Source organism: Miscanthus floridulus, chromosome 19 (assembly GCF_019320115.1).
Source record: "Miscanthus floridulus cultivar M001 chromosome 19, ASM1932011v1, whole genome shotgun sequence".
NCBI classification, from domain to species: domain Eukaryota; kingdom Viridiplantae; phylum Streptophyta; class Magnoliopsida; order Poales; family Poaceae; genus Miscanthus; species Miscanthus floridulus.
Window position 1 is genome coordinate 15,166,295 of NC_089598.1, and position 26,475 is coordinate 15,192,769.

The 26,475-nt window shown below is 48.1% G+C and overlaps 1 protein-coding gene across 1 annotated transcript; it reads left to right on the forward strand.

Moving 5' to 3' along the window:
- Positions 1-23,407: 23,407 nt before the first annotated feature.
- Positions 23,408-25,913, forward strand: LOC136526969 (uncharacterized). Its single transcript, XM_066519546.1, has 3 exons — positions 23,408-24,001; positions 24,658-24,955; positions 25,693-25,913. The coding sequence occupies exons 1-3, from the start codon at positions 23,417-23,419 to the stop codon at positions 25,722-25,724; spliced, it is 915 nt and encodes a 304-aa protein (XP_066375643.1). The 5' UTR covers positions 23,408-23,416; the 3' UTR covers positions 25,725-25,913.
- The last annotated feature ends 562 nt before the right edge of the window (positions 25,914-26,475 follow it).

A 26,475-nucleotide genomic window follows, 5' to 3' on the forward strand; every position in this document is an offset into this window, starting at 1 on the left:
AGACAGCCTATTCGCTTGTTGGTTTCAACCAGCCCAAACCAGCCAGCCAACAAGTTTTCCTCTCACAATAAACTAGCCCAAACCAGCTTAGAAACCAACCAGCGAACAGGCCGAGAATCTCCATCGCAACACACCGCCGCCCTGCTGCACACGCACGCCATCTCCACACCATCGCCGCCAGGCTGCACACACTTCACCACGCACCCGCCGTCGCTTTGCACACACACACACGCATCGCCGGCAAGCGCGGCAGCGACGTCACTGTTAGCACCAATGCTAACCAAGATGGCGAGCACCAGAAGCAAGACAAGCCAATCGAGCCGTCGAGCCTAGGAGTGCGCCAGCCCGATGGAGAAGCTGCTGAACAGACCGGATTGTTGAGCCCAGGAGTGCGCCAATCCGGTGGGGAAGCTGAGGAGCAGTCCGGGTCATCGAGCCCAGGAGTGCGCCGACCCAGGATGCCCAACACAAGGTACTGCGGCCTAGTATGGTCCAGCCAGTAGAGAGATGGAGAGGGTGAGCTGAGCGTATAAGTGATTCATTGTGGAGAGGAAGAGGGAATCGAACAGAATTGTAAAACACTATTGTTCTTCTTGCTAAGCACTCATCGTCTGGTTCCCACCTCTTGCTGTGCTTCCAATCGCGATTCCGATTCCTCTGCATCCCCATCCCTCCTTGCTGCTGACAATTGGTATCGGATTCCTTCGATTCTGGAACCCCATCTCCCTCACCATAACTATACCCGTCTTCAACGCCATCGTAGTGCCATGGATCCTGCCCACAAGCTCATCCTGGACACCATGAACAGCCGATTCGACGACCTCGACCGTCGATTTGCCGACCAGGACAGCGCCTCGGCAGCTCGCACCGCGACAGTCGACGAACGCTTCGACCTGCTAGCAGCCCACCAAGCGGCGGCCACATCGGTGGTAGCCTCCACCGCCACCGCGTTGGAGCAGCGACTCACTGCCCTCGAAGCCAGCTATGTCGACTGCGACACCGAGTTCTCCAATCGCTTCACCGAGCTCGAAGCCCTCCACGTCGCCCACATGACCGATGATAGCGATGAGAGGGTGGCGGCGCTCGAGAAAGCGATGGCGGACCTAGCGGCGTGGCGCTCGGACATGGAGGGTGTTCTGGATGACGTCTGGATGTGTGTCGAGAAAATAGACTCCAAGTGCAACCGGGTGGTGTTCGACAATATGCCTCGCAGCGCCGGTCTTCTCCGTCATCCAACTCTGGCGGCCGCAAATGTTGTTTTTGGCTCCGACATCAAATCGCCCAAGGGGCCCGGCGTCGAAACGACTACACGAGATATGGGATCCAGGGTCGTCACGACCTAGAAGCATGTCCCGACCATGGGTAAGCCTTTCACCGCTCCTCCGGTTGATCCGCCTGGTTTCGTGTTTCCTCCACCACCGCCACTACATCCTAATCCTTGCACGCCGCCACGCATCCGCCCGCCTCCACCGATGCCACCTCCTAGGCCTCCACCCATCCCCCCTCCCGTCCACCATGACCTTGTTGTTGCCGCTAACCCCACCGTACCACACGCCACCGGTCGTCTTCCCAAGCTGTCATTCCCTCGTTTCGATGGTGATAATCCTCGTCACTGGCGCTCCCTCTATACTGACCATTTTGAGATGTACAATGTTCACCCTTCGCTCTAGATTCGAATTGCCAAACAATATCTTGATAGCACAGTAGCTCGTTGGTTTCTATCCATCGAACCCGAGCTCGATTTCTCCGATTGGCAAGCCTTTTGCCGCCTCCTTCATGATCGTTTCGACCGCGATCAAAAGGAACTTCTCATTCGCCAGCTTTTTCAAGCCAAACAAACTACCTCTGTGGCCGACTATGTCAAGCAATTCACCGAGCTTATTGATCAGCTGAAGGCTTACTCTCAATCCACTGATCCCATGTGTTTACACCATGTGTTTCATTGATGGCCTGCGAGCAGATATCAAAGCAATTATGTTAGTTTTGCACCCCAAGGATCTAGATATTGCTTGTACCGTTGCTATGTTGCAGGAGGAGGCGGGCTCGGTGTTTACGCCACAGTTTTCTCGTCATGGTGATTGGTCTTCATCAAATAAGGTTGCGGCCAATCTACGCATAGCCTTGCCATTGCCACCGCCTCCACTTCCTTGTGTTGAATTTATAGGATCACTAGGGGCGTAGATCTCGTCGGGTACTTCATGTAAATAGGTAGCATGTCCTAGTACATGTTCTAGACAGAGATTAGAGGGAAGAGTGGAGGAACATGTCAAACCTGACACCGCAGAGGAGGATCCGCTAGCATCCACCATGGAGTCGGTGTCTGCGCTAGGGCAGCGACGGTTGGGGAAGAGGACGGTGATGAGCAGTGGCGACCGGCAGTGAAGACCGGTGGCAGCGCAGTGCAGTCCAGCGTCGTGGGAGCCCTTCGGTGCAGATGCAGAGGCGGCGCGGCTGGTGGCTTCCCGTCACTAGCTGCACCCCTCTAGATCGGATTAGGGTTTTGGTGTCAGTGGGGAGCACGGCTCAGGTCAACCTCGTGATAAGAGTCACCGGCCCCCACCTCTTTTTATAGCGTAGTGTGACAGGGACCCTCCAGCTATGGTGGGCTGAGCGCCCCCGATCAGGACGCGAATCAAAGGCCCAACTGGGCCGTTGGGTCCAGTTAGGATTAGAGATCAATCTAACAATCTCCCATTGATCTTCTTCCATCTTTCATTTTCATATCATTTACTTTTGTTCATTTCATTACAGATTAGCCCATAGAGCATGTTTTATCGTCACGGTCAATTGCTGATAGATTTAACAGCTACAACACACCACTCTGTTCTGAAATAGATACTTAACTTTTGGGCCTTCTTTTGTTCAGGAATTATAGGCTTTCCCTTAAACCCATGCTGTCTACATGTTCTCTAAACACATTGGGTGGTAATCCTTTTGTAAGCGGATCCACGAGCATCTTTTCGGTACTTATATGCTCAAGACTTATGACATGATCCCAGACTTTATCTTTCACAACATAATACTTTATATCAATGTGTTTGGCAGCACCACTTGACTTATTATTGTGAGCATACTGTACTGTCAGATTATTATCGCAGTATAACTTAAGTGGTCTATAGATGTCGTCAACCACCTTCAAACCGGATATGAACTTCTTTAGCCAATTCACCTGCCCCGTTGCCTCATAACACGCTACAAACTCGGCATACATTGTGGACGATGTAGTGACAGTTTGCTTTGAGCTTTTCCATGAAATAGCTCCCCCCGTGAGAGTGAATACATATCCAGACGTGGATTTTTTATCATCTCCCGCATAATCAGAATCTAAATATCTCACTATATGGAGTGAATTAGATCTTCTATACATCATCATGAGGCCTTTCGTTCCTTGTAAATAACGCAAGACTTTCTTTACTAATGTCTAGTGTTCTGTTCTAGGATTGCTCTAGAATCTGCCAAGTAACCCGGTAACAAATGCCAAGTCAAGATGCATACACACTTGAGCATATTGCAAGCTTTCGACAGCTAAAGCATATGGAACCGCTTTCATTTGATCAATCTCATAATGGTTCCTGGGGCATTGAAAATTCCCATATCTGTCTCCCTTGACTATAGGAGCAGGTGAGGGACTACATTTGTGCATACTAAATTTCTTTAAGATTTTTTCTATGTATGCCTTTTGTGACAGTCCTAATACCCATTTACTTCTATCTAGGTGAATCTCGATCCCTACAACAAACGAAGCTTCACCAAGATCTTTCATATCAAATTTTAAGGCCAAAAACTTCTTTGTCTCCAGTAGTAGACTGACATCACTACTAGCAAGTAAGATATCGTCCACATACAGGACAAGGAAGATAAACTTCCCATTTTTAAACTTTGCATAAACACAATTGTCCTCAACATTCTCTTTAAACCCAAAATTCCTTGTTGTCTGATCAAACTTCAAGTACCTTTGTCTTGAAGCTTGTTTTAATCCATAAATAGATTTCTTTAGGTGGCATCCCATTCGTTCTTTTCCTTCCATGACAAAACCTTTTGGTTGTGCCATGTAAATATTTTCCTCCAAGTCACCGTTGAGAAATGTCGTCTTTACATCCATCTAATGTAATTCTAAATCATAATGTGTCACTAATGCCATTATAATTATGAAGGAATCCTTACATGAGACTGGAGAAAAGGTCTCATTGTAATTAATCTCTTCTTTTTGCGTAAAGCCTTTTGCCAGAAGTCGTGCTTTATATCTCTCTATATTCCCTTGAGAGTAGTTTTGTTTTGTAGACCTATTTATAGCCTACTGTTTTGGCTCCTTTAGGAGTTATTTCCAAGTCCTAAACTTTATTAGCATTCATAGATTTCATTTCATCTTCCATGGCCTCAAGCCACTTTCATGAATGACCACTTCTCATGGCTTCTTCAAATGAGGTGGGATCATACTCCATTTGAAATTCCTCAGTGCTGTACACTTCATAATCAGCAGGAATAGCTGATTTTCTAACTCTTTGAGACCTTCTAGGGGCCTCCACATTTGGCACATCTTCTGTTTGAGGTTGTTGTTGCTCCCCCTCATTTGTGGCAATAGGTTCTATAGGATCCTGAAGAACAGGTTTCTCATCATCATTCATTGTTGCCACAAGCAGAATAACAACATGTGCTGGCACCACAGTATCTTGCACTGTTAGTGCAGTGACGTAGGTAGTGAGAAAAATTGCTCATGAATCATCAGAGTGGGTGTATACACCCGCTTCTCTTCAAGGTCAATTTCTCGAGCTACCATGCTCCCCCTCATCATTTTATCCTCTAGAAAGACACCATGTCTTGTTTCCACAAACTTTGTATGTCTCTTTGGACAGTAGAAACGAAAACCTTTTGACTTTTCTGGGTAGCCAATGAAATGGCAACGTACTATTTTGGGATCTAGTTTCCTAATGTTTGGGTTAAATACTTTAGCCTCAGCAGGACTCCTCCACATACGTAAGTGGTTTAGTGAGGGTACTCTTCCTATCCACAACTCATATGCTGTTTTGGGCACCGACTTACTTGGTACTCTATTGAGAATATGAATGGCGGTTTTAACGCCTCCATCCACAGGCTCAACGGTAAGGTGGAGTAACTTATCATACTGCGCACCATATCCATTAGGGTACGATTGCGTCTTTCAGCTACTCCATTCTGCTGAGGTTCGCCCGGTGTAGAATACTGGGCTACTATGCCATTCTCCTACAAGAACCTTGCAAAAGGTCCAGGAACTTGACCATATGGGGCATGCCGACCGTAGTACTCCCCCCACGGTCGAACCTGACTATCTTAATCTTTAAATTGTGTTGGTTTTCAACTTTTGCCTTAAATATCTTAAATTTATCCAATGCTTCTGTTCTTTATTTGATTGGATAAATGTAGCCATAACGGGAGTAATCATCTGTGAATGTTATGAATAAATCATAACCATCCACACTCTTTACAGGAAACGGACCACAGATGTATGTGTGAATAATCTGTAAAATTCCTGCGCTTCGTTTGGCATCTTTCTTAATTTTCTTTACATACTTTCTTTTTATGCATTCTCTTCATTGTTCTAAATCTAAGAGCTCTAATGGAGGAAGAATATCATTCTTAACTAGTCTTTCTATTTTCCCCCTCAAAATATGGCCTAAACGACAGTGCCATAATTTCGACAACGCATCGTGAGCTCTCTTTCATTTTCTGTTTACATCCACAAACGAGGATACATTCTCATTGTCGCATGCAACGTTCCCATCATCGCATACAATATTTACATCATCACGTAGTGATAACAAATAAAGCTCATTTTGTAAGATAGCAAGACCAACACATGTATTATTAAATGTTATCTTACATTTGCCATTTCCAAAATGGCAATCATATCCATCATTGTCCAAGCATGAAACACTAATCAAATTTCTCTGTAGAGAGGGAATATATAGTACATCTCTAAGTAAAAGTGTGAAACCATCAGCAAGCTCTAGAGAAAGATCGCCAACGGCTTCAACATCTGCTCGGACTCCATTTGCAACTTTAACGTGTCTTTCGCTTCTTTGCATAGTCCTCGTTGAACGGAATCCCTATAGAGAATTAGCAACATGAATAGTTGCACTTGAGTCAATCCACCAACTAGATTCGAATACTGTACATACAGGGATTTATTTATGAACGTAATAATGTTCTCACCTTTCTTTACCATGATCATCTTTAAGTAATCGGGACTATCTTTCTTATAATGTCCTATCTTCTTGCAATAGAGACACTGGTCTTTCTCTAATGTGAACTTGTTCTGTAGAGGCTGATGCAGCATGGGACCCTTTCCCTTTGGCTTTGAGAAGTTAGCATTATTATTCTTTTTCTTGTTGTCTTTCACATAATTGATAGTGCCACCATTGGCAGCTTTCATTCTCTCCTCCTCTTGCACACACATAGCCATGAGCCTCTCCATGTCCTATTTCTCGGGTTGTATATTGTAGTTGACAACAAAAGTGTCAAACTCTTTTGGCAAGGAAGCAAAAATCAGATGAATAAGGAACTCTTCCTTGAGAGTCAGATCCATTGGTTTTAGCTTGGATGCCAAATTGCTCGTCCTTAGTATGTGCTCTCTTATGCCACCATTACCTGAGTACCTCTCTGTTACCAGCTGCTTTATCAGCTGGGTAGCATATGTCTTTGAAGAGCCAGTGAACTAACTCTTTATTCTTTCGAGGTACTCGGTGATGGTGTCACACTCTGGGATTGATCCACAATTGCAGGCTTAATCGTGTTCTTTATCATAGCCATACATTTCTTGTTGGCAGTGACCCACTTCCTATGCTCAAGGTCATAGGACATTCTTTGGGATGCAAAATCTCTCTCTCTAGTGGCACAAGCGGCATTAGCCTTGTTTGTCTCCCAAACCGGTGCCACAGGCTCAGTGGGACACGGTGAGGTGACTACCCAGTCCACCTCAGCCAAGATGAAGGCTAGGTCTATCTTTTTCTTCCACTACATGTAGTTATCACCTTTGAGAGCGGGGATCTCTTTGATACAACCCATCAAGTTGTATCCGCCTGAAAACACAATTTATATAGAGTGAGAACATAAATAATAACAATAATTGCATGCCTTAGTTCCAACGTTGATCAAAATTAAAATATACAATTGCCCTCTATATTAATTATACATCACTATTGGGCAGAAATAGAATTAATGCATGACAAAAACTCATCATGATATTGCCATTAATCAACGTTGGTCAAAATAATAACAATTTTATAATAAGCCAAAACATATCCATTTTTCAAAATTAAATTCTCCCGTTGGTTCGAATTTAATAATGAAAATAACATCTTTAAATACGCAGCGGAAAATAAATCTCAATTTAGTGAATTTTACCCACAGAAAAATTCTCTTTTCTATTTTCTTTAAGCCATTTATTCATTTTCCAAGAAATATATATTTACTGGAAAAAGAAAAAAGAAAAAACTGATTCATTTCAGCACTGTTCATTCGACCCAGCCGGCAAAACGGCCCAGCCCAACTCCCATGACGCGCGTGTTGTGCCTCCCAGGCTGCAACCTGGGCCTGGGCCGGCAAAGCCACCCGCCCACACGCTCCTGCCTGGGCCGATCGCTGGCCCTATCACGCTCGTCCGTTCATCCAGCATCGGACGGTCGGGCATCTACTTCGAGATATCAAAACCCCTCGTCGGCCGCCATTCCCAAACCCTAATCATCATTTTCTTCTTTGCTCTCTCTCTCTTCGCCACTCTCCTCCTCATAGCACAGCCACAGTCCGAGCGAGTCAAGCGGGCGAAATGGTGGAGCAATGGTGCCGTCGCCGGCCACCTCACCGGCGTGCGGCCTGGCCGCGGCGCCGCTTTGGCCGGAGCCCGGTGAGCAGCGCCCCTGGCTCGGCCTTCTTCTCCCCACGCGCCGGTGAGGCAGCAGCGCTATGCAGCGGCAAGGTAGGCCTCCCCTTCCCCAACATCCCCCTCTGATTTGCTTCTTTCTTTTGTTATTCTCGGATTCAACCGATTGGGGATCTAGGGTTAGGGTTTTCTTTTCTTGTTAGCATTTCACTGTTTATCTTCCCCGTGAAGTCTTCACGGGTTTAGGGTTTGGCTCTTATGTTCTTAAGGCCGAAACCCTCTTCTTCTTCTCCTTTCCTTAACCTAGTTAGGGTTAGGGTTCAATTGAACCCTTTGTCTTCTCAGATCCGAACCGGATTTGACCTTTCTTTCTTTTCTAACACCTCTGCCAAGATCTACACCTAAGGGACCAGGCTCCGATACCATTGTTGAACTTATAGGATCACTAGGGGCATAGATCTCGCTAGGTACTTCATGTAAATAGGTAGCATGTCCTAGTACATGTTCTAGACAGAGATTAGAGGGAAGAGTGGAGGAACGTGTCGAACCTGACACCACAGAGGAGGATCCGCTCGCATCCGCCATGGAGTCGGTGTCTGCGCTAGGGCAGTGACGTTTGGGGAAGAGGACTGTGATGAGCAGTGGTGACCGACAGTGAAGACGGTGGTGGCGCAGTATAGTCCGGCATCGTGGGAGCCCTTGGTGCAGATGTAGAGGCGGTGCGGCTAGTGGCTTTCCGTCACTGGCTGCGCTCCTCTAGATCAAATTAAGGTTTTGGTGTCGGTGGAGAGCACAACTTAGGTAAACCTCATGATAAGAGCCGTTGACCCCCACCTCTTTTTATAGCGCAGTGTGATAGGGGTCCTCCAGCCATGGTGGGCTAGGCACTCCTGATCAGGGCACGAATCAAAGGCCCAACTGGGCTGTTGGGTCTAGTTAGGATTAGAGATCAATCTAACACCTTGTCCACATAAGACCAGCACCCAACTAGTAGCTCCATTACCTGCTTCTGATTCTAAGTTGGCGGCCATCAAGTCCTATAGGCGAGCATTGGGATTATGCTTCAAATATGGCATGAAATGGAGCAAGGACCACAAATGCTCCTAGGAAGTGTTACATGCCGTTGAGATTATGTGGGAGTCGGTCTCTGATGATGTTTTTTATTCCTCTTCTGAACCATCAACATGCACATATGAGCAGTTATGTCTTGCCATGTCCAAGGCAGCCTCTGGAGGTTCTCCGTCATCTTGCACAATCCGATTATGGGGCACTATTGCTGGCGTGCTTGTTGTTTTGTTGGTCGACTCTCACAGCTCAACTTCTTTCGTTAGCTCTAAGCTTGTATCACAACTGCAGCAACATCAGCAGGTCTCTCAATCGGCTCAAGTACAAATAGCTGGTGGTGGATATTTGCACAGTCTTGGCTCTCTTCAGTCTGTTCAGTGGTCAGTGGACAACTGCAACTTCTGTTCCAACTTAAGGATTCTTGATTTGACAACGTTTGACGCAATTATTGGTATGGATTGGCTTCAAGCCTTCAGCCCCATGCAAATCCATTGGGAACACAAATGGTTGGCCATACCCTACAATGGTTCCTAGATAGTGTTGCAAGGTCTTGATGCAGTCGATCTTGATGCAGTCGATCTTTAGCTATTTTCAGCAGAAGACTTGGGGTCAGCATCTAAGGTTACTGAGCCATTACTACTGTTGGTGTTTCGAATCACCAACTAGTAAATTTGTGTTTGTGCGTTTGGCCCGGATGGTGTGCTCGGAGGATACAAGGGTTTATACTAGTTCGAGAAATGTCCCTACATCCAGTTTGAGGCTACTCATGTAACCGGCACTTGTTTGTAGTAGGGGTTACAAACGGGCGAGAGAGGGAGAAGGTCCCAAGTCTCTAATGGAAGGATCGAATGGAGTTGAGTCTAGTTGAGCTCATTGAGCCATTTTTTCCTCCCTTCTATGGAGCGTCCTGCTTCCCCTTTTATAGATGAAGAGGAAGGCATAGGTTACACGAGAGAGAGAGAGAGAGAGAGAGAGAAAAGCGAGGAGGAGGAAGGCCTCAGAGGTCGCGGCACCCTTCATCTCCTTTAAGTGGGTCCCGCTGGTCCTGTAGATGATGACGAGGATGGCTCCACATCACGACCCTGTTTGTCACTGGCGCTACACGCGGGCATTGTCAACCGGTCGTGGCGCCCCATTCCATCTTGGCGGGCAGCATATTCAATAGGTACCCCTGACGGAAGTCATACAGGGATTAGGTAGCATAGCGCCAGCGTGCCTGACACTATTGGCGACGTGATGAAAGCTCTAGTTTGGTTTTGGTAAATTGATGAAACTCTAAGTGCTAACCTAGTTTATCAAAGTGATCATAAGATAGATAGCACATTCCAAGTAATGGAGCAAGTGGTGAAGATCATGATGATGGTGTGACCATGGTGATGATCAAGTGCTCGTCTTGGAAAAGAAAGAGAAAAACAAAAAGCTCAAGGCACAGGTGAAACTTGATAGGAGCTTTTTGGTTTAGTGATCGAGACACTTAGCGAGTGTGATCACATTTAGGATCGATAGCCATACTATCAAGAGGGGTAAAACTCATATTGAAATGCGGTTATTAAAGTGCCACTAGATGCTCTAACTTATTCCATATGCATTTAAATCTAGTGGAGAGCTAACACCCTTGAAAATGTTTGTGAAAATATGCTAACACACGTACACAAGGTGACACACTTGGTGGTTGGCATATTTGAGCAAGGGTGGCAAAGTTGGTGAAGTGGAGGAGGAACCTTTCACTAATCAGATGCGGTTTTCGGTATGACCGGACTCGGCACTAGGTGCGTCCGGTCATTTATTGTGAAGCAAGCACGCTCGGGTTCGGTTGGAATGCGACCGGATGCTGCATAGTCTTTGTGATCGGACCCATAGGGCCTGCGTCCGGTCAGGGCTGATGTACGTTGACGCAAGGTAGTACGCATGGTGTGTGAGGACCAGACGCGTCCGATCATCGTTTACGCGCGGTAGCTGTAGGGAGCAGCGCGTCCAGTCAGTGCTTAGTAGTTTGGGCCCGCGCATGGACTCACTATGCACCGGCGCATTCGGTCTCACGACTGGCGTGTCCGGTCGTTACTTAATACGTGGTGCAAAGTGAACTAGCCATTGGTGTTCAGCAACTGAGGTTGAACTAAGGGGGACACATGGCAACGGATCTATGGCCGGACGCTGAAGGTGGTGCATCCGGTCACCCCGAGTTGGGCTGCAGTGAGAGCCCAACGACTCTATTTCGTGGGGGCTTCTATTTAAGCCCCATGGCCAGCTCAAGCTTTTGCTTTTGGCCATTTACATTGACAAAACAATATTGTGAGCTTAGCCAAAGCCTTCCCACTCATCTCCATCATAGATTTATCATCTTTGTGAGATTAGGAGTGAATCCAAGTGCATTGCTTGAGTGATTGCATCTAGAGGCACTTGGTGTTCATGTTTTGCTATGGGTTTCGCTTGTTACTCTTGGTGGTTGCCACCACCTAGACGGTTTGGTGCATCAAGGATCATCGAGCGGAGGAAGGTGCTTGTCTCTAGCTCTGATCGTAGTGATTATGAGGGGTTCTTGACCTTTCCTCGGTGGAGAGCCAAAACATACTCTAGTGGATTACTCGTGGCTTGTGTGATCCTCATCTTGTGTTGGTTGTGCTGCACCCTATTGAGGGTTTGACGTGTGATGCCAATTAGCGCGTGAACCTCCAAGTGAGTGTATCGCCACAACGGGGAGTAGCTTGCCGGCAAGCAAGTGAATCTCGATGAAAAATCATTGTCACCTCTTGTCACCGGGACTCTATTGTAATTGATTGGCTTCATCTTGTGATTGGCACACTTCTCTACACGGTGGTATAAACATCTCAACCACTTGTGTATTTACGTTCATAGTGTAGCTAAGCTCTTTAGTGTAATTAGTTTTGAGAGCTAGCTTGTGTCGTATCTAGTGGTTAGTGAGTCTCTTTAGTTAGTCATTGAGAGCTCACTAAGTTAGTGTAGTGACATAGCTTTTGTGTGCCTAGAGATCATAGAGACTAGAATTGTGATAGGTGGCTTGCATTTTAGTAGGCTAGCGCAATATTTGCTTCACCTCATAATTGTCTAACCATTTTGTTTAGTGCTGTTGTAGAAATTTTTATAGGCTATTCACCCCCTCTAGTCATTAGGACCTTTCACGTGAGTCCTCAGGTATGGCACATTGTGGCCGTAGGTCATGTCAATGCATGCCTACTCCCTTTCTGGTGTCAGAAGTTTGACTCTGGGTTCATACTCTTAGAACCATAGTGGCTAGAGGCGGTACGAACCCTCGTCGAGCGAGGAGGAATCCCCCTTCGAGGGGTCTGACATGGAGCCCACGCCCTTAGGGTTGGGTGACATGGAGCCCATGCCCTTAGGGTTGGGTGACATGGAGCCCACGCCCTTGGGGCCAGGTGAGGCGAAGACCACACCCGAGGGGTCTAGCGAGACAGTGCCCGTGCCCTCAGGATCGAGCGAGACAGAGCCCACGCCCTCAGGATTGGGCAAGACGGAGCTCATACCTTCGAGGTTAGGCGAGACCAAAATATGCTCTTGGCCATGCGGGTGAGTCAGCGTTCCAGCCGTCAGCCTCCTTCTTCTAGGTATCCCTAATATCGATACCCGACAGTTGCCCCCGAGCCTCCGGAGGAGTAGGATACTCCTTTGAAGGTTTTTTCAGATGGAAGGACTCTGAGGGCCCTGATCTCCCTTTGTGGCCCATGGGCTATCTTGGTAGGGTTGTGATTCCTTTCTGTTGTGATTGGACTCTTGAGAGCATGCACCTACGGGGTTCGGGGGGTTGGTAAAGATTTCTCTTGATTCCGATCCCTCCCTAGGATCTGATTGATCTGCCCTTGATATGCGGCTGCGTCCTCGGTCTCCTTGCGAGTCCAACTTCTCTCAAGCCCCCGCGTGTAGCAGGGGTCCAGTCGAGGGGTCAGCTTGTCTTGTGATCGTCCTCCCTCAAGCGTTTTTCGACAAAACAGAGGGGCTGAGCCATGCCTTGTTTTCCTCAATGGTCGAATCATGATGCTCGGTGAGCTATTAAAGGGCTAGTCCGAGTGGGGCCCTAGCTTTCCGTCCGTGGGGTCCAACATGGGTTAGCTGGTGACCGACTCCAAATTCCTGATGGCCAGTTCATATAGTTCTTGGGTCCGTTTGATCAGTCCCAAGGGCTCATTGCCTTTGTTCGAGAAAAAACCATGGGCTGTGCACCGCCTAAGACTCGAATATGGGACGAGATGCCCGTGGCTCTCGTGCACCCGGGTATTGGTCGCTAGCGGGCCCATCCCTTACCCCCCTCACTCTAAAGGTGCCTGGAGTAGTTGTGAGCCTATTGGTGGGCCAACTTACGAACTCGTAGGCCTTAATGAGCCGTGGGAGCATTTTTAGCTCCATATCCCTCGTTACCTGCGGCGGTTTTTGACCCACTGAGGGGGTGAACCGTCATCCAGTGCACCCTTCGAGGGAGCAGCCAGAGGTGGCATGTGCACGATTCTCGGAGAGGTGAAGTGATGGGTGTGGCAGGCACGTTGACCTAGGCAGACGGTTAGCCTCTCGCTCCATCTTCCCCTATAAATAGGGGCCTTTCCCTTCATGTCTGATATGCCTGATCATAGCCTCGTCTTCTCCGCTTCTCCACCGCCAGCGCCCGGATTTCTTGCCCTCGCTCTTCCGCCGCCAGCAAAGCTCTTGTTCTTCCACCCTTGCTTCCCATGGAGTCATGGTATCGCTTCGACGTCACCCACGTGCACATGGAGGGCCTCGTCAAGCGTGGTCTTCTCCGTGGGAGAACCGACATGGTAGAGTGGCTCGTGCCCAGTCGTGAGGAGGTGTTGGCGTTGCTCGATGGCTACATCGTGTCCTTCGCACCCTTCCATGAGCGCGGACTCACGATTCCTCCCCACCCGATCTTCTGGGGATTGCTGCACCATTATCAGATCGAGCTGTAGCACCTGAATCCCAATGGGATCCAGCACATCGCGGCCTTTTATCTCGATGTGCGAAGGATATCTGGAGATCGAGCCCCACTTTGAGTTGTGGAGGTACTTCTTCTCCGTCTCTCTAGTCACGAAAAGGGACAGAGCTAGGGACCTTCCGGTGCCGATGGGATGCACGGGTATCCACCTCTGGGGGCAGCGGTCCACCGAGTACATGCCCTGTCAGCTGGCGGGTATCCGTGCTGCATAGGTCTATTGTGTGACCTGTGGGTCCACCTGTCCGAGTGAGTCTGATCTAGAGCAGAACAACCGAACACCGCAATGGCGGCCGTCTCGGCCTCTCGGCGTGGCCTCCAAACTTAAGACGAGGCTGTCAGCCGCATCAAACATTCAATCCAGGAGAATCAACTGGGAAATGCGTTGACCTGATTAGACTCATCAATATGAGCCAGTTCATTTGGCTGTGGCTTGTCGTAAACGATCGTAAATTTTCAGCCGGAATAGTATTTTTCTCTCACACAAACCAGCCAGCAGTACTTCTTCACGAACCAGCAACGATACAAACCAGCCAACCGAACAGGCTAATGGCAAGTCAGGGCCTCGTTCATCAAGATGGCAACGGGTACCCAAAACCCAAGTACCCGACGGGTTTTACCCGATAAGAAGGCGGGTATGGAAGACATTTTGCACCCACGGGTACGTTATTGGACGAATTCTTGTACCCATCGGGTATGCGGGTACAGGTGTGGGTGTATACTACCCATACCCGCGGGTAAAAAAAACCCGCATAAATAATATCCAACCTCTGCAATTTTAGCCCATATAAGTATATAGCCCATATTTGGCCCATATAAGCATATGAGTATATATATTCCAGAACTCCCTCAAACCCTAATCCTCATATAAGCATATTTGGAATGAACCGATGAGGCATCTGATCTATTTCAACTAGCTTAACCTGAATATATTTCTGTTTTGCTGCTCTATTATTGATTTGTTTTGCTGGAAGCTATTATATTTTGGTGTGTGAACTCGGGTATATTGTTGGGTGCAGGTTACCCGTCGGGTAAGAATTACCCGTCGGGTGCGGGTATAGAATGAATTTTCTACCCGCCTGCGGGTACGGGTAACCCGACGGGTAAGATTTTGATCTGGCGGGTGCGGGTACGGGTGTCCAGTACCCATCGGGTACGTACCCGTTGCCATCTTGACTCGTTCACATTTGTGGGTTTATGGTCCATCTATATCAGGGACTGCCCGCATGCTGCAGCAGCTAGAGTACATATCCAGAGCTCCCAAATGTGTCCAAAAAGTTCCAACAAAATTATGAATAGATAGACGATGAAAAGTTATGTGTATATAAAATTTGAGATATAACAAAAATCTATGCGAGAAGATAAAAAATGAAATCAACACGGTGCTGATTTTATTTTTTTTATCTCCTTATATAGTTTTTTGTTGCATCTCAAATTTTACATGAACATAGAGCTTTTCATCATCTATCCATCCATATTTTTGTTAGAATCTTTTGGATACATCTGGATGATTTTTTTTTCGATTGGGAGCATGGGAATTAAAGGGGTGGAAGCACCGGATATGTACTAGCAGCAGCTAGACTGCTACTGTTTGTACTGCCGCTGCTAACGATAAAAGACTTGTGGGCAACAATTGTGGTTAAGATTGGCAACGCTAGTTTCACTTGGTTGGCTGCTTTTTGGAAAGATCAAAGGGTCTGTTAGTTTGCCGGGTGGCTCATGTGGCTAGCTAGAGCCTGGTTAGATTGGGACATGCTCATCCGATGCAACTACTCCTGTTTGTTTTCCTGTACGAGACTAAGCCAGAGTGAGGGTAGGACATTGTTTGGTAGGCTGCACGAGCAAATACGATTACCTTGCATCAGCTCATGAGTAGAGTTACCCCTTTCCTCTTCCCTTCTGCTACCGCCATTCCTTTGAGACATTTGCACAAACACGTCGTAGACATGGCGCAGCTATGCTCTTCCCTAAAGTTTTCCAAATGGGCCAAGCCCGCTGGGCCGACACAAGCACGGTACGAATTGGCCTGGTACGAAAACGGTCCGGCCCGGCAGCTACCGTGCCCATGCCAAGCACGGCACGGCCCCATGCCCGTGCCTGGACCACGATGCCAGCACGATGGCACGGCATGGGCACGGCCCGCTTCAACGGCCGGCACGGCCTCAAGCCGTTGGATGGAGCCCCCCCCGCCTGCTGACCGTTGGATCTAGGGGTCGGGTGGGACGGCTTTATAAGCCAGCCGTCGCTCCTGGCTCCCCACCTTTCCAAACCCTAGCTCATTCCGTCCCCATTCTAGTCGCATGGCCGCATCAAGCTCTCCCATCGACTGAAACCCAAGCCGCTCTCCTCTCTTCTTCTCGCCGTCCGGTGGCTGGTTAAGGCGGCGGTTGCTAGCACGGGCACACAACACTTCTACACCACTCTTCCTTCTCCCTGACCGTCGATGTAGCTTTCTCGTCGAGATCCACCACCGTTCATCTTCGTCTCTGTCTCGTCGCTCTCATCGACCTCGCCGGAGTCCAGCATCATCGGGGCTCCGCTCTGATGCATTGAGGTACCAGGGTGTCGGGTCTCTGCGACGTCATCGTCGCCGTTGTCTCTGGTGCCCCATCAAGAGAGGTGAGTCGTAACCCTAGATCTGTTCGTTTTTGTTCTTCTTCTAGATTTCTTCATGATCTTCTATTAACCCTAGGTGTTCTTGTTGTTCTTGGTTTTGGTAGGCATTGGCGTTGAGGGACCGAAGGCCGGCAACGACGAGATGTCGGATGAGTAGGAGGACATCGGTCTCTCCATGACCATCAACGACGAGCTGCGCCTCTGCGGGATGATCGGAGACGACAAGGACGATGTCGCTAGGGATGCCGAGGAGCTCTTCGGCCGTCGTGCTGCCGAGGAACTCTACGGCCGTACTGCTGCTGACCCACTTCCCGTTGACGACACTGACGCCCCCAACACCGGCGGCACCGTCCAGGACAACACCGCTGCTGATGACGGCTCCAGCAGTAGGCCTAACCGCCCTTCTACCTCAGTATGCTGGGAAGATTTCGAGAAGCTCACCAAGAAGGTAAATGGTAAGGTTGTCAGGTATGGCGCTCGGTGTCTTCACTGCCGTAAGGAGTATTCTGCGTACTCTAGATTTGGGACTGGCCACCTTCTCCGTCATCAAGACTCTTGCCCTAAGAAGCGTGAGAAATGTCGCATGGCTCAGTCCCACATTACTTTCAATAAGGACGGTACTATGTGTAATTGGGAGTATTTGGCTGAGGTTGCTCATGTTCAGCTTGTTCGTTTGCTTGCTAGGTTAGATCTTCCCCTCCGTCTTAGTGAAACTGAGGCCTGGGAAGATTACATAAAAACTATTAATAACCTTAGGTACACAACTGTTTCTAAGCAAACTACAGCTAGAGATCTTTTTAAGTACTTTAATGAAAAGCGTGATCATTTGATTGATGATTTGAAGAGTAATGTCATTTCATCTGTTGCTATTACCTCTGATATCTGGTCTGGAAATGCAAAAGAAGATTATTTGAGTGTTGTTGGTCATTACATTAATGCTGATTGGCAACTTGAAAAAAGGGTGCTTGGCTTAAGGCTTATTGATGTATCACATAATGCTGATAACATTGTTGAACGTGTTAGTAATGTGCTTAATGATTATGGTATATTGAAGAAGGTTTTTTCTGTTACTTTGGACAATGGCTCTGCTAATACTAAAGCTATGGATAAACTGAAACCTGTACTTAGAGAATATTTGGGTGCTGATCTATTTTTGCATCAACGCTGTGCTTGTCATATCATAAACCTGATTGTTAAAGAGGCTCTGGTTGCTGTTAGTCCTATGCTTGATGCTTTTAGAACTGCTATATCATTCATTAACTCTTCTAACTAGAGAGTTGCTGCATATAAGAGCTATTGCATGGCATCTGGTATTAGACCTAAGAAGTTTGGATTGGACATGGAGGTTAGGTGGAACTCTACCTACCTGATGCTTAGGCATTTGCTACCACTCAAGGAAACTTTTCATACTTTCATTGAGTCTAATTATCCTAGAAAAAGAGGTGACCCCTTTCTTTTGACTCATGAGCATTGGGCTATAGCAACTAAAATACTAAAATTCCTTGAACTGTTTTATGACTCAACAATTGCTTTGTCTGGTGTGTACTATCCTACTACCACACTTATGGTTCATCATATTGTTAAGATTACTATACACCTACATAGGTATCAAAATAATGAGCATATTAGAACTGTTGTCCAACCTATAATTGATAAGTACAATAAATATTGGAGAACCATACCTGAACTTTACTGCATTGCATTTATCTTGGATCCAAGAGCTAAAATTAAAGGTTTTAACAAAGTTCTTAGAAAGTTAAATTTGCTTACTGATGCTGATTATTCTAATAAGATGGTGGAAACTAGAACTCTTCTTTTCAAACTGTATCATAAGTATGATGATTTGTATGGCTCTGTTAGGGCGAAAAGGCCTGACCCTCCAAGCCTATCTGGTAAGAAAAGAATAGCTTGGGCTAAGATATATGATGATGATGATGATGATGATGGTGGTGGTTTGCTTGGAGCTGGCTGTTCTTCTCTTCCTCCTAATCTTGATATGTCCAGGACTATTCCTGCTACTACTTTGTTACATGCAGCAAGTTCATCTAACACTGGTTCTAAACTTTCAGTTTATCTGGACTGTGACACAGTTAGCCAGATGGATGATGACTTCAACATCTTGAACTGGTGACATCAGCATAAACTAATATATACAGTTCTTTCTACCTTTGCTAGAGATGTTTTCAGTGTGCCTGTTTCTACTATTTTTTCTGAAGCTACTTTTAGTACCACCGGCAGGATCATTGAAGACCGGTGGCGGAGGCTGAACCCTGAAACTGTGAAGGCACTCACATGCATCAAGGACCGAAAAGCTACAGAGACAAGGCTACAGCATATGGTGGAGGATAAGGAGCTCGAGGAGGCCTTTGATCAACTTTATCTTGATTAGTCATTTATGTAATGGTTCTGTAATCTTAAGACTTGGATGCTTTGGACCTTTGGTTGTGGATGTAATGAACAATTGAACTTATGGAGCTGGTTGCACTCCTTTTTCCTGTCTAGGGTTTCTCACAAGGGTGGGTTTTACCTAGACATGTTTTTAATAAGGCAGCCATTGCACAACTCCTTTAATTTGGTATTTTGTTATCTCTGTCTTGTGTTTTCTTCTTTGTGATTTCAGATTCATCAGATTTCAAGTTTGTTTTTGAACTGTTCTTTTGATTCTAATCTGTTGAAGTGGTGATGTGATTTTAGTGCCAATGCACGGTACTAGTCCGCTGGACTGCCATGCCCTGTGACACGGCACGGCACTATCTGAGGGCTTTAGTGCCGTGCCTGGGCCGGGCCAGAGTCTGGGCACGGTGACACTACATGGTATGGCACGGCAGTGACACCATATCTGATGTATAGCTACCGCCGTGTAGTGGCAGTGCGCCCGTTTGGAAAACTATACTCTTCCCCGTGTAACTGCAACCACGCTGGAGCTCGCTGCGGCTAGGCCCGGAGCTCGTTGTCGGAGAGGGAGGTGGTCGGGGAGCAGAGCGCCCGCGCCGTCCAGCACTGGCCCTACGTGGTGGCGCCCGTGGCCCGCGCCCGCGGCCTGCAGGGCCTGCATGGCTGCGTCCGCGGTGACCGGGGGCCGGCCGGCCGGCCGTGGAGTGCCGCGCTAGCGGTGGCAGCCGGTAGCCAGGGGACCACCCAGATCCGATCAAGCCGGAGTTGCTACATCGGGGGAGAGGGTCACCGCCGATTATGGGGAAGAGGCCAATCAGGAAGGAGTCGGGATGGAGCATGGTTGAAGGAGGACAGGCGGCACCGGATCTGGAGGCTCCTGTCGTCGCTGAGAGAGGAGGCGTAGCCATGGCAGTGACGCCATCGTCGTTGAAGGAGGACGAGCGCCGCCACCAGATCTGCCCTCAGCTGTGGGCAGGGGCAGAGCTTGGCAGGGGCGGCGGCCCGCTCGACGGAGGAGGCGCTGGCAGCTCCGGCGGTTCCTGAAGGTCGAGTGAGGAAGGGAAAAGGAGGCGGTGATGGTAAGGGAGGTGATGGCAGCGTCCTTTCGTTGATCGCGACGAGCCTGGCCCGTGAGAAACGAAAGAAAATCTCGTTCCGTGGGAATGTGGGATGCAGCATCTTCGCTGCTTTACGTATCGTGCGGGCCTGTCTGGCAGAATGGACCAGGCAATCAAACAGCTCTGGTTGCACCTACAGGGCATGGCCGGCCATGGTGCAGGCAAACAAACGCACCCCAAGAGTTCCCCCCACTGCCGGTCTGTAGCAACAAATAGCTGCATATGAATAAGGTAAAAGATAGCTTCTTGAGAAATGATGTCTCTTTTTTTTTTACGAATTACACGAGTACAGACGTAGACGCTCACGATACGCACGCAAACTCATCCCTATGAACACATGTATGCAAACCCTACTCCTATGAGCACATCCGAAAGACTGTGCCAGCACATCTCGAGATTGACGAAGTCAACACAGACGCCTCGCTGTCGACGGGAACGTCGCCTACCACTAAAGCACAACGCCGTTAAATCTGGAATAAATCCAGAAAAATGTGAGCACCCATATCAAATCGAGAATTTAAATACGGATGGACAAATTCCACCGCAAGGAACCTAACCAACTGGTGGACAACCTTGATTCAATCAAGTATCGTGCAACCTTCTTACAGTAGTTTTTTTAAATGAACTAGCTAGGAGCTGCGCGCTATATTAAAAAAGAATGGAAACCAAAAGGGCACGATAACAACTCTAGAAACCAACAATGAAACACCTCTAAGGTGCAACAACAACAACAACGTAGCCTTTCAGTCCCAAGTAGGTTGGGATAGGCTAGAGTTGAAACCCACCGAGAGACCCAAGTCACGGTCCTAAGGTGCAACAACAAAGAAAAAGAACTAAAGGAGAGCTAACGGTCACAGAGAGAGTGATGATGCACACAACAAAGAGAGGTGCTTTGCTCCTGCCATAATCCACAGCCTCGCCTCATCTTTTATTTTCTATAGCACCCTGAAGTTTGTACATTATGTGTGTTCAAACAGCCTGGCATTCTTTTCAAGGTGACCAGGGAGCAGAGGCCTTTCCTATTTGGCGTAGTCGTCCACCATTTCTCCACCGTCTCACTAGGTGGCCAGGCATTTGGGTGCAGTTGCATGTTTGCAAGCCATGCAGCAATCTCACTCCACAGGCGCTTGGTGAATCTGCAGTCTCTAAAGAGATGAATCATTGATTCAACAGGAATCCCATCTCCAATTTTGAGTTGTCGGTCGTCGACGTGGCAAGAACAATTAGGTCGTCATCAGGCTCTCAACGGTGAGTGCGGATCGGTGGTGGCATGATCAACCGCGTGGGAGATCTCTTGATCTACGCAGCTGGGGTCGCTTGCGAGCCTGCAGCCGTACGGCGACGTGCGACAGCTGATAGGAAGGCTAGGGCAAGAAGGATATGTGGACGGGGTTGATGACAATGAAGCATCTGGATCAGTGATGGCACGAGCATGGCTTCCAAGCGGATACTTGGTGCTCTTTAATCAAATTCTCTCAGATTTTTGTCTCTCTTATCACAATGTATCTCGTATCACAGTAAATCATTTTTTCTTAATAGAGACGAAATTCTGAGAGAACAAATTCAGCCAAAATTGCAACTCACTGCCTCTAGTACAGCATGCATTTCATTTCTATTGATCCAGTCTCTAATCTCAACAGAATTGCCAAACAAGCGACAGTCCAACCAGGCAAAAAGCGCGATGGCAAAATAACACATTGCTGCCACTCGTGGTAGACGTCGGTCGGCCGGTGGGATCGGTGAGCTCGTGCGGCCGCGGGTAGCCCAGGCCAGGGCTGGATGAACTGTGATTCTGTGACTGTGAAGTCTGGGCCTTGGCCATTGCTCTCCTTGCTGAGTTCGCAGCACTGCAGAAAAGCTAGTTACTAATATTTGTGGTGTATAATAAGTATTCTTTAAATAAATTATTTAGTTATATTTTATAATACGTTTATTTGATATACAAATATTACCAATATTGTTTACAAATCTATTCAAATTATTTAAAAAAAAAACTAGCATAAAAAATTAGATCAAGGGACGGAGGGAGGAGTAGTTCTTGGTGAGTTCGCAGCAGCATGAGCAGCAGGCGTATTTGCCAGCTGGACTGGATTGGTTGGAGCGCTGACGATCGTATCTGGGCCCAGCAATTGTCCCACATGTCAGTGGAAGGAGGCCGAGTGCAACCAACCGACCCGAGTGCAGAGCTGAGAGCTCCAGAAGCCATCGCCCATCGGCTCCAAGCTGAAATACCCCGCCTCCGCTTTGGCCCTTGGCGTGGAGCCCCAAAACGTAACCGTCCCGTCCCAACGAACACCTGCTCTGCTCTCGCCTCTCCCTCCCCTTCCCCTCCTCCACGAAACAGCCCGCCGGTCATCTGCTCGCCAGCCGATGGGCAGCCCGGGTGACATGGGTGCGCGCAAGTAGCGCCGTCGCCGCTCGGCAGCCCGGGCATAGGCTTCCTAGCCGGCACAGCAAGTTAGGTTGATCAGTGTCGAATGTAATACCGTAATTTTCAGTGCATTAGGGAGGGTCCGAGAGTCCATGTACTACTCTTATGACCATTAAGACGCCGCTAAGACCTGTTGTGTACTTAATACAAAGACGTGCAAACATTTTGCGTGACCGAAAAAGAAAAAAACGCGTCACACAATACCACATCGATGTTTTCTTCCGTAGCTCCAGCAAAACGGTAAAAACCATCATATGCATGGAACGCCACAAGAAATAACAATTGCAAAGTTTGCAACACAGATCACAGGTCGACTTATTAGTCAAACGTCAGCCTCATCGTTTGCTCGTAAACGATCGTAAATTTCCAGTCAGGAACAGTGTTTTTCTCTCACACCAAACCAGCCAGCAGTAAATAATCCACGATTGTTTACGGCCTCCCGAACAGGCTGTATGCCGTTGGTGGCGTCGCGGTAAGCCCAGCATGCCGGCGCGCGACGAAACCCTCGTTGCCTTGCTCACACCAGGGGAACCACTCGTGGTAGACGCCGGTGAACTTGGTGAGCGCGTCCGGCCGCGGGGCCGGTGTAAGCTCTCCTTGCTGATCCTGACGCCTGAGCTCGTGATGCCGCCGCCGCGATGGGTCTCGCCAGTCGCCACGCCCAACGGCCCAACTGAGTTCGCAGCAGCAGCCAAGGCGTATTCGCCAGCTGGCGACTGAGGGAGGCGCCAGCTGGCCGCCTCGTATCCGGGCCCAGCAGTGGCCCCACATGTCGGTGAAAGGAGGCACGAGCGCAACCGACCTGCGCTCGCGAGTCCCAGACTCCAGAAGCCACGCCTTGAACTTGAAATACCCACCTCCGCCTTTTCGTGGCGCCCAAACCCAAACGTAACCGTCCCATCCCAACGAACACCTGCTCTGCTCTCCCCTCTCGCCTCTCGCCTCTCGCTTCCCCCTCCCCGTCCCAATCCCCTCCGAAAATGCAGCGCGCCGCCGGTCGTCAGCAGTTGCCGGCGCCGGCAGTCTCTGCGATGGACCTCTTCCCCATCGGGGGCTTCGTGCGGCTGCGGAGCCGCGCGCGGGACAACAAGTACGTCCACGCCGACGAGGACGGGATCCACGTCTCCCTGCGCCCGCTCGGCGCCGTCCCCTCCCTGAACGCGGTGTGGAAGGTGGACCGCTGGCCCGTCGAAGGAGGGGGCAACGACCTCCTCCTCCTCCAGGGCGCCGCCTACGGCCGGTACCTCGCGGTCGCGCACGAGGATGAGGTTCCCCCGTCAGGCCACCGCGGCGTCCGCGCCGTCCAGCGCGACTACAACTTGCCGAACCTGGACCCTTCCTTCATGTGGACGCCCTATAGGGTGGAGGCCGGCCACTACGTCCGCTTGCACAACGACGACCAGCGCTGCCTCCGCGCCAACGGCAGGCGCCGCTACTGGAACAAGCTCGTCACCGTCGATGTCAGGAACGGCGACGGGACCACGATGATGCAGTGGATGGTCGAGGCCATCCCGTCGACCCATGATCCGCTGCCCCTTCCGCCTCCGCCTCCACCTCAACCTCCGGTGAGTTCGCCATCCCTTCTCCTTTCAACTCCTCGGCTCCTCGCGTTCATCCCGCGAACGGGTTACTCGGAACACCTTCTAAGCGTGGATGTTTCTTCTTCGCGTTGATTTTCGCAACAACTCCCCAATCTGATTATTGCATTCTCCTGGCCGCAATCCTAAAGTCTGAACTTACTGAAACTCATCACCTGTTCCGAGAGAAGTCTGAACCTGTTAATTCTTGCTCATGACAAGTTAACGGTGAGCAGTCTCTCAAAAGTTATCGATCCTAGTTAGCAATAGTTACGGTTTCTTGTATTCTTGCGCCTCTGCATTTGTTACGATGCAGTTATTGATCACATTAATCATATTTGCGTTCCCATTTCCTACCACTTATACAGAAATTGTTGTCTGTTCTGGATTGTGGTGACTTTACGAATTGCTCTGTCATAAACTCATGATGTGAAAGTCTTAGTTGAAGTAACTGTTGGAGTTCTTTGTCATGATGTGTATTTGAGGGATTGGATCGTGGTCATTTCTTACCGGATCACAAGCGTATTGTTTCTGACATTTCTGAGAAATCCGTAAAGACTTTTATCTCTGAACATTTCTTTCTCAGAACAATGTGTATTCAGACTTGTTCATTCAGTTATTAAACAAGTGTTCCATTGCAACAGATTCGTGTAAGGCGTGGCCTGTTCAGGAGGCGGCGCATGCATCAGAATCCGGAGCGGAGGATCTGGCATTTTTGGTTGGGCGATGATGGGAACCCTGTTAGTGACGACTGGCCTTCATTCTTCTCCCACGACAACTCCGTAGCCAACCTGAGGGCCCAGGTGGCGCGCCTTGAGCATGACGAGAACATCACGTTGGGCGTGCGGGCCGGCTACAATGCGCGCGTGATCCCGCTTGTCACAAACCTGCCTAATAACGAAGATCCCATGCAAATCATCGTCTACACCACCGGATCACCAGGTGAGAACTCTGCAGCTTTCGCAGTAGTGTGTGCAGCACTTGTTATCTGCTTCTCACCATTTCAGCATGTGAGATGTATAGAGTTTTCAGCGTGTAATGGTAGTGTGGATAGCAAATTTTGCAACATAGTCCATAGCTTACGGTAGTGCTATAGTTCTGAATTTGTTATGCAAACAAAACAGTTAAAAAAAAGTCCGCATGACAGATTTTCAGTAGATCAGAGTGTCACACTGACAACATGAAATGTCACTTGGCTGTTGTTTTCCGTAGCCCAGTTGTTCAGAGAAATCCTGTAGTTTTGCATAGTTGCTCCCTATGCTATCCTCTTCTTTCTTTTCTGTTTTTTACACTTTAGCCAAGTCGTGCTTGATGTAAGTTTTGCCTTTCTGAAAAAATAACCAGAAGCTTTTGAATGGCAATAGTCTCGTTTTCATTTCTGTAGTATTCATAGTGCCACATAGGATTTAGCAGTCCTTGACAGATTCTTAGCTTGATCCGAATTGTCAGATTCCATTTCATACCATGGTGGTCAGTTCAGAAATTCAGTTGTCCCAATAATCTGATCCCCAGTTCAGATAATTCATTTGTTCTGCATGTTAGCCAATATAGTTTATATCTTGGAGCTGAATGTCTACTGTTATCTATTTTGTCCTCTCTTGATTAGATGCCACTTCTGTAATACCCATGATTTGCTCTCTAATTACATAATTATTTTTCTTGTTCCCTTTCCAATTCAGCTGCTGCGGCGTTAACGTACCCACAGTTTTGATCAGCCAGAAGCGTAGAGGTGTACGAGAGCAGAACTTCTAACAACTTCGCAATTCATCTCTTCGGAAACCGAAAGCGTTTAAACATTGCTGCCCCTGATACATGCAGTGACTTGAGAATTGACTGTCATCTTCCCTTAAGACAGTTTCAGAAAATTCAGCTACTCTTCTGTAATGGTGGTTAGATTTGATGCGATCAACTGACCGGAAGCGGTTTGAAATGACATTTCAGTTTCAGAACTTAAAAACTGTTGAAAGCATTATGTGGAAGTAATGGTGAACGGTTTTGCAAGGAAACATTGGTTCTAGTTACCATCCTCATCTCTGTTAGGTGTTAGGTGATCGCAAGATGTTGCTGATTTTACCAGTAGCTTGATCCTGGTACATCAAAAAATCATGGTTGCATCATTTGTGTGCTGCTTTGCCGAAGCTACAAACAGAACATCCTTCTCTTCTTTTCTTGATATTTTCAGCAAATGGGTGGAAGTTTAGGGTGGAGAATGGTTGTTCCGTTTTGGATCTTTAAAACAATCTTTCTCCCAAAGTGTTTTTTATCTCTTGTCGAGTCCTTTGTTCAGCAGGGTCAGGTCCCCTGCTGGATACAACTCTACTCCTGAACCTCCCTATTTCAAATAAAAAGAGGGCTCTGTTGCCAAATTTCTGTCAGAGTTGTGATCACAACTCTTGAGTTGACGATTCAAAATATTCATTTATCAAAAGCTGATCTTTCTCTTTGCAAGTAAAAAAAAAGAG